This window comes from Cryptomeria japonica, unplaced genomic scaffold (assembly GCF_030272615.1).
Source record: "Cryptomeria japonica unplaced genomic scaffold, Sugi_1.0 HiC_scaffold_95, whole genome shotgun sequence".
NCBI lineage: Eukaryota > Viridiplantae > Streptophyta > Pinopsida > Cupressales > Cupressaceae > Cryptomeria > Cryptomeria japonica.
Window position 1 is genome coordinate 188811 of NW_026728917.1, and position 8104 is coordinate 196914.

Here is an 8104-nt window from a genome sequence, read left to right on the forward strand (position 1 = left end):
CCCATATCCTTCTATCTACCTATTACACACATTTATTCCCATGAATAGTTACCCAACCTTATATGTGCATGCTGCCATACATTTTGTTTATATTTAAGAAGTTATGACGCTCACCCTTACAAAAAAATCTCATCTAGTTCTTACTTGTCTAGATCTAATCATTTGATTGTGTAAGATTATTTTTCTAGTCACATGATTGACCACAAAATTCGGCACCTAAGCCTCATATTTAAAAATTAATAAATATAATTAATTTTCACCAAATAATCCTTTTTACTTTCACCTAGAGTTGAAAAAAAAAAGAAGCTTACATCATTAGGTGTTATGAGTTACAATTTAATGAAATTTAGTTTTATTTATTCCATATTTGTCATCTTTCAAGAATCCTCTCTCATTGTCTAGTATTAAAGTAGAATAAATAGTGAAACATTTAGATTTAATAAATGAAAAAGAATAACAAACTTGTAATTGATAGCCCTTGCTTGCTATCATCAATATTTGTACATTTTCTAGGGATTTAATTAAGGAAATTTATCTCTTAAAGACATAATAAAGATCATTCAAGTTATTTCAAACTATTGATAGTCTCGAGATGTTTAAGAAGATAAGACTAGATTGAGTTTCACCTAGAGGGAAGCAAAATGTTTGTCAAGCCATAAGAATATAAAGATTTCATGATCACAAATTCGACCCATAATTCTAATCTTTAACTTTATAGAACAAAGGATTAATATAGAATTTGAGACCATATTTATGAAGAGAGATTGCCTTTCTAAATTACAAAGATAAAATAATCTAGAATCTTCATTAGAAATCAAAATTAGTTAATCAAAATATTACATACCCTTATTCATGATATGTATTTCTAAATATAATAGATATAGTTATCAATTTTCTATTACCCACCTATCTTTAATTAATTCAAACTAAGGGGACATTTTGATAAGTAATGTTCTCTTTTGTTCTCAAATTTCACTTGTAAGATACAAGCTACCAATGGGACATTTGTTTTTCTATTTTGTAGGTTCTCATGATGAGAGCATGTTGAAAGTATATAGTTAAATTATTATTTAAGTTATCATGTCTTAATAGGGTTGATTACTTATATGGACACATCAACTTCATATAATCTATATCTAATTAGATATCAAATTTACATGAACATTTTTGAGTGCTATAATATTTTTGATGCATGATCAATTAGGATTCAGACACAATTCAATGTAACGGAAAATATAATTATGAAACTAGCATATATATGTTATTTTCTATGCAATATTGTGAATATTTTTAGGAAATGCTTGGATACATATATCTTATGAACAATACTGCAATATTGTATGGAATTTTGACTATTCTCCTATCCTTAGGTATATTAATATACATATGCATTCCCATGAATAGTTACCTAATTTTATATGCGCACACTACCATACATTATACTTATCTAAGAAGTTATGACACTTATCCACACACGAACTCTCATCTAGTTCTTTTTTCCTTAGATCTAGTCATTTGATTGTCTAGGATCATTTCTATAGTCACATGATTGACCACATAATTACACACCTTAGCCTCATATTTAAACAAAAATAAATAAATAAATTACCAACTAATGCTCTTTACCTTCCCCATCTAGAGTTGCAAAAGTACAAGCTTGGATGATCAGATGTTTTGTGTTACTGTGTTACCTATTAATTTTTATGTTTACAAATGATTTTTGTTGGATTTTTTGGTTTCATATTTATAAATGTAAATTTAGGTTAGTCAAATGTTCATATTTCTTACTTAGTTGAGCAATCTCCTATTTTATTCGTAAAAGTTCACTTGTGAGATGGAAGCTATTCATGGAATATTTTTCTTCTATCTTTTAGGCTCTCATAAGGAATGCATTTTTAATGATGTACTTGTATGATCATGTCTAGATAAGGTCCCTTACTTTATATGGACCCACCCTCTTTTGTAATGAAGAGAGATTGCATTTCCAAATACAAAGGCAAAATAATCTATCCATTCATCAAGAACCCACAATCTTCAATCAAAAGACTAAACACCCTTATACACTTTATTTGTTTTCAAGAATCATAAATATAATCATTTAAATATAAAAATAATTTACAAAAATATTATTGACAGTAAATCTAACATTCAACTTGAAGCATACACATATCAAATCAGCTCTAAGCACGCAAGTATCTGATTTGAACACAGATGTAGATACTTTGTACACTTCTAATAATATGAAAACATTTAATATTATAAGACATAGTTGAATACGATCAAAGTCATGTAGAAATAAGAAGCTGCAACACTGTATCAGACTTGCAAAAGCAACTTTCCCAAACCTTATTTATCGTTCTCATTGCTATGGTAGTATAGGATAGCAAGCCACTTGGTTTTGGACCGGCGCACCAAGTCCAAAAGCCCCCATCTTTCTAATTTTATCCACACGTATTCCCCCAGACGGTCAGAAAGAAAAGGAAGTAGACCGTTCAGGTGGTTAAACCTAGCCTTCTTCACTGTAAACTTTGCAGCCATGTAGAAAAAAGTGAAATTACCACAGAAGCAGATGATCAAGCACGCCCCAAGAATGAACCAAGCCAGCTCGGGATTCATGTTGGAAAGCATGGCATACACTGCAAGCATGAAGCCATAGGCCGTAAAGGCAAACGTGGCACAAACCAATAGGTTGGTAATACAGAGGAACAATACCTTATTTCCCGTGGTAATAGGTGTACTCATCTGCCACATCAGCACCACTAAGAGCGACAGAAAGAATGCCACACAATCAAAGATGAGAAAAACCTTGAAGGAGGCCAACGGAAGCAGAATCGGCGAACCTAAACTCTTGTCTGAGCCAGTTCCAGGCGCAGGCGCAGGCGAAATTCCCGATCCCTTTGAGTCCCCATTTCCATTCCCATCGTCCGTCACGAAACTGCCCGGAGCAGTGAAAGCTGCCGTAAATGACATTGTCGCTAATAGAACTGCCACCACTAGTTCTGTGTTGCGCCTGTCCTCATATGTTTTGTCCACCATCTCAACAGCAACCTCATGTTTCTCTGCACTCACCTTTGGAGCGCTGTACAAGAATGGCTTGCGATTGGAAGGATAACTGGCCAGAACTGAAATTATCTTGTCAGATTCGTGATAGTGCGTGTTCTCTCTCACGATATCAAAGGCCGTTAAGCCTGCCTTGTTGACAGCAAACTTGTTTATCCCCGCTATACAAAGCAACGACTTCACCATCTGAAAAATGCAAACTCAAATAAGTTCATAAAAATTAAATGATCTATTGGAACTAACTATGCATAAAGATTTCTTCTACGGAAGTTCTTGCCGTGATGATTTTAATTTCTGTCTTCAGTAGAAATACTTTCAGTAATTTGACTCTATATATAGACGAGATTAGATTAAGAATCTACACAAACCCAAAACTTATATAGCTGTACACAGTAATTGGTTGAAAGAACAAACTTCAGCAGTGACAAACAGAGGTTTGTATAAAAAGAGACTTACATTCAAGTCTTTTTTCTTTGCTGCAATATGCAGTGGTGTGTCTCCTTCACTTATCCTCGAAAAAGGAGATTTCATTTCACCCGCATCTGTGTTTCCTCCACTTTTCACGGGCTCATCTTTTGGATCTTTCTTTTCAGCCGGATCTGTCTTTCCTCCACTTCGCAGAGGCTCTTCATGTGGAGGTTTGTCAAGTCCCTTGTTGACCAAGTATGATAAGCCTACCTCTTCGTTCAGGTAATCAACAATTCGCACTTGCCTAACTAGGGCAGCTAAGTGCAGAACGTTCATTCCACAACTATTCCGTATTTCGACAGCGTCTGGCCTCTCATTTATCAACTCTTGTACTGCTTCCAGATGACCCAATTTCGCTGCCACACAGATGGGAGTTTCTTGGCTGTCATTAACCCAATAACACAGTTCGGCCTCAAATTTTATTAACTTCTTTATTATATGCACGTAGTTTCTTTCAACAGCTATATGCAGAGCTGTGTTGCCAAGTTCGTCCTTACGTTGGATTAACTGCTTCGCATCTGATAAATTTAGTATATGATCAACTAGATCTGTAAAAGAAGCATCCAAAATCATTGCCTTAAGTTAGATAAGATGTTCTTCAAGAAGGGCCAAGGGTAAGAGAATGCCTAATTTACCTTTGTTGAAGCGATACAGACCTCAACTAATATAACAACATAAATACAGAATTCAACTAAATACACGAAGAAGTAAAGAAGAACTCATTGGTTATCAACTGTAAACGAACAGAAGCTGAAGTAAAATAGAAACAACATAATCAAACGACTTGAAAAAATAGAAAGAACTGAAACATGATAGACAATCATCCTCGTGTTATTTAAGATAAAGAAAAAATTGGGGACAAAATGATATTTGTCTTGAACCGTTAAATTAGGAGATGCTTAGCAGATACTTTTACAAACTTATAGGCAAAGAAATCCTAAAATCGAAATAAAATAACCTGAATCTCCTCTGTTTACTGCAACAGATAAACAGTTCCTCTTGTGCACCGTACTTTCGAGTAAGCTCGACGGAGATGCGTCAAATATTGCCTTCACTGTCTCTAAATTGCCGCTTTCGTAGGCTTTGAACAAAGCTGTTTCATCAAGCTTATTGCGGAGATCCACACCACTTTCTGGTTGTTGGAGTAGAATCTTCACAACGTTGGAGAAACCTCCCTGCGCAGCCAAGTGTAACGCAGTATCCTTTTCGGCATTGGTAGCATTCACAAGCAGAGGCTTCACTTCGGGATCGGTTTCCTTCAGAAGTTGACGATTGAGTTGCAGGAGCTGTTGAATGAAGTGTAGATTTCCTACACTAGCAGCCAAATGGAGAAGAGTATTTTCCCCTCCAGGTGTAATATTGTTGAGAGCTGCTTTAAGTTGGGAACTCAGTTGTTGATCGATCCTTAAACGCGTTACCGCAGCTTTGAAGGCGTCAGGATCGATCCTTCCGCCGAGTTGTTGACCCTCAGTGGCCATGCTAAATATCTGCCGTTACAGCCTTCAACACCAAGGCACGCTTCTTTGTAATAGGATTGAATAATACTACATTCAGTATTATGCCAGAAACTACATAATAGAATATGTGGTCTCAGTTTTTCCACAAGGGAAACATTAAAAATACAAGTATCCACATCTTACACTTCAGGGTTTCCACAACTTTAGTTGGAATCTCACTTTTTCTTTCGTTGGAACAGATACAACATTTTGACCTTGACTGGGTGCAAATAACCAGTGTTAATTAGCTTTGATTGGGTGCCAAGTAATTACTCTAGTTTGGTGCGAATAATATGACTATGGGGTGTTCTGCTAGAACATTATTTTTTTAATACTTGAAGTGATCCTACACGTCAAAATTACTACAACTTTTTCATAGTTGGAATGTCTATTTTTCTTAGATGAAAGTGTACATTGAAATCAAATACAAATTTTTTTTATCATTTATAATTTAATAATTTATTCTATGTGAAATATGTACACATTTTATTTAATGTTGAGTTTATTTCAGTGGATTAGATAATTATTTAATATAGTTATATTTCAATAAACGATATAACTGTTGTTTAAATTAATTTCTTTCTTTTCATTCTATCATTCTTATTCAATTACATATATTTTCATACATTGCACATTATGTTGTCTTTATTTACACACATTTTTATACATGTACCATTTACTATAACCGATGCACTGCAAAATAGGATGTTAGGAACACAAACAAAAGACTCAAGAATCAACTGTTAGTGTTAGTATCATAAACGAAATACGATCCTAAGCAAGCATATGAAGAGAGATCAAACATTTAATGGAAAGTATGCAAAAACAAAAGAAAGACACAAGACCCTTCCAAATGCTTGCCAACATGTTCATAGTAGCTTCTCCCTTGTTCCTCTCCTCTCCAAGTTCCACATGAGTGTAGCCCTTAGCTCTTTGCACTACTATGGAAGTCTTATGGAGATTCAAGATTTATGAAAAATGATTTAAAATATGCAAATGCAAGCGAAATATGAGAAAGCCTAATTAAGCTATCTTGGTTTTAACCAAAATAACAATGTAGATTAGATGACTCCTAAAATGATCTCTTAAATTTCACTATAGATTAGATGCATACAAGATTTCTGGATCTGAATTATGAAGGAATGGGCTCTATTTATAGGAAAAATAGGGCAATGGATGGTTGAGATTAAGTAATCTCAACAAGGGTCAAGATAGAAAGATTTATGATCCATGTGAGGGCTTTCAACCCAATCCCAGGATGACAAATGCCAACATGAGATGGCTTGAGAGGAGAGGGAAGAAGCATTAAATGCTTGAAATGACATGAAGGTTAGGTTAGGAGTTAAGGTTAAGCTTGAGTTGAATGAATAAAGTCGCTATCCAATGAATAATGCCTTTATCCAATGGCTAAACTCTTGTACAAGAGTTAGTGGGTGAGTTGAGTTAACCATTAATGCTTGAAGAGACCCATGAGTCAAAAGGATGGTTAAGTTAGAGGAAAGTCTCTAACCATGTGGGTGAGTTGAGTTAAGCATTAATGGTCATGTAAGAGCCATTAATGGTTTGGAATACTTTAGGCGTTAACCTGTTGAATACATAAAGCCTTTAATGCTTTTCAAAGACTTTGAGGCTTTGAGAAGTGACTTCAAGTTGCCTAGGAATGTGACAATATTTAGGAAATGGATTAGGCAAATTAGGAATGGTTTAGAAGAATTTAGAAAGTGGTTAGAATTGTCTAGAAGGGGATTTAAGATGTAAGTGGGTTTGGTGGGTGAGGGAAAATAGGATTTTAATTAAAATAAAATTCATTTATTTCAACTAAATAGGTGCAACTTGCATTTGTAGGAGAATGCAAGTGGGGGGAGGGGGGGAGTAGTTTAAGGATTTAAATAAATATTTTATTATTTATTTAAAAGAGGAAAGAGGGTTAAATTCAATAAATATGTTTTATTCATTTAATTCCTTAAGAATGTAGCTTAATTAATATTTAAATAAATTGAATAATTTATTTAATTAATAGGAGAAGAGGCTGAGGATGAATTAATTAAATTTTAATTTAATTAACTGATTATTAATAGTTAAATAATCAAATAAATAGTAAATATTCATTTAATTAAATGGACAGATTTATGTGACTACTTTTGCCCCTCTTTGAGACGGTGCGGTTTATCACATCGTTTCAAAGAAAGAAAAATAGGTGTGAAGAAATATGCCCCATAAATGTTAATTTAGTGGGTGCTATGTCCCCTCGACAGATGGGCTAAAAAATTTCAAAAAATCGGGTGATCTCTCGAAAAAGAACAAGAAGTTGAGGGGAGGTAGAATACAAGAAATTAGCAATAACGGTGAAATGATGGGAGAAAAATGGGGGTAAAATGAGGAAATGAGAGACGTTGGAAGTTTAGAGGGACCACAACAGTAAGCGGGGTGAATTAGGGTTAGGGCTGGATGGTATATATGGGGGGGAAGGGGAAAAAATAGGCTCATTTGCACCTATCTCCTTGGCAGTTTAGAGCTCTGATAGGGAATTTTTGGTGAAGGAGTGAGCAACGATCATCATGCCTATGCCTATAGAAGATCACCGGCTAGAGTGGATCTGTCGATTCCAACAGCCAGACAACTACAAACCAGCTATACACAAATTTTGAATTTTGTGTTTTGTGCATTTTTGGCATGTTTTTTCAGGCATCAAAGTCCAATCAAGATAATAGCGCTAAAACCATGTTTTAATGCTATTGTCGCCTAGAATAGCACTATTATGCCGCAATGGTGCTATTGTATAGTAGTTGTAGCGCTTGTGTTAGGTTTAGTGCTTTCATTACATAGTAGTAGTGGTATTGTAGTATTAGCACGTTTGTATGTTTGTTGTAGTGCTGTTGTTATTGAATAGCATTGTTGTGTAGTTAATTTAGCGTGTTTGATTGTTTAGCACTTTTGTGCACAAATTGTGGCGCTATTGTGAGCAGAATAGCACTATTGTGATAAAAATTCCCCAGTGTTAGAGAACATAGCCTGATGTCTCAGTTGATTGTTTGATTGGTTGTTTTGGTGAATTATAGCAGCCCCCTTGAGACTAGGTC

The 8104-nt window shown here is 34.8% G+C and overlaps 1 protein-coding gene across 1 annotated transcript; it reads right to left on the reverse strand.

Annotated features, from left to right (window-relative positions):
* Positions 1 to 2236: 2236 nt before the first annotated feature.
* Positions 2237 to 5217, reverse strand: LOC131864833 (ankyrin repeat-containing protein At5g02620-like). Its single transcript, XM_059215301.1, has 3 exons — positions 4487 to 5217; positions 3517 to 4076; positions 2237 to 3246 (listed from the first exon to the last, which is right to left on the reverse strand). Exons 1-3 carry the CDS (start codon positions 5004 to 5006, stop codon positions 2347 to 2349), a joined length of 1980 nt encoding a protein of 659 aa, XP_059071284.1. The 5' UTR covers positions 5007 to 5217; the 3' UTR covers positions 2237 to 2346.
* Positions 5218 to 8104: the final 2887 nt, after the last annotated feature.

What these genes read in the sequence shown, in the direction of transcription:
- LOC131864833 (XM_059215301.1), bottom strand. Translation starts at nt 5,006, where the DNA reads ATGGCCACTGAGGGTCAACAACTCGGCGGAAGGATCGATCCTGACGCC. An exon ending in AGTAAACAGAGGAGATTCAG is followed by an intron (nt 4,077 to 4,486) that starts GTTATTTTATTT and finishes CTTCTTTTACAG; the next exon opens with ATCTAGTTGATCATATACTA. An exon ending in CAAAGAAAAAAGACTTGAAT is followed by an intron (nt 3,247 to 3,516) that starts GTAAGTCTCTTT and finishes TGCATTTTTCAG; the next exon opens with ATGGTGAAGTCGTTGCTTTG.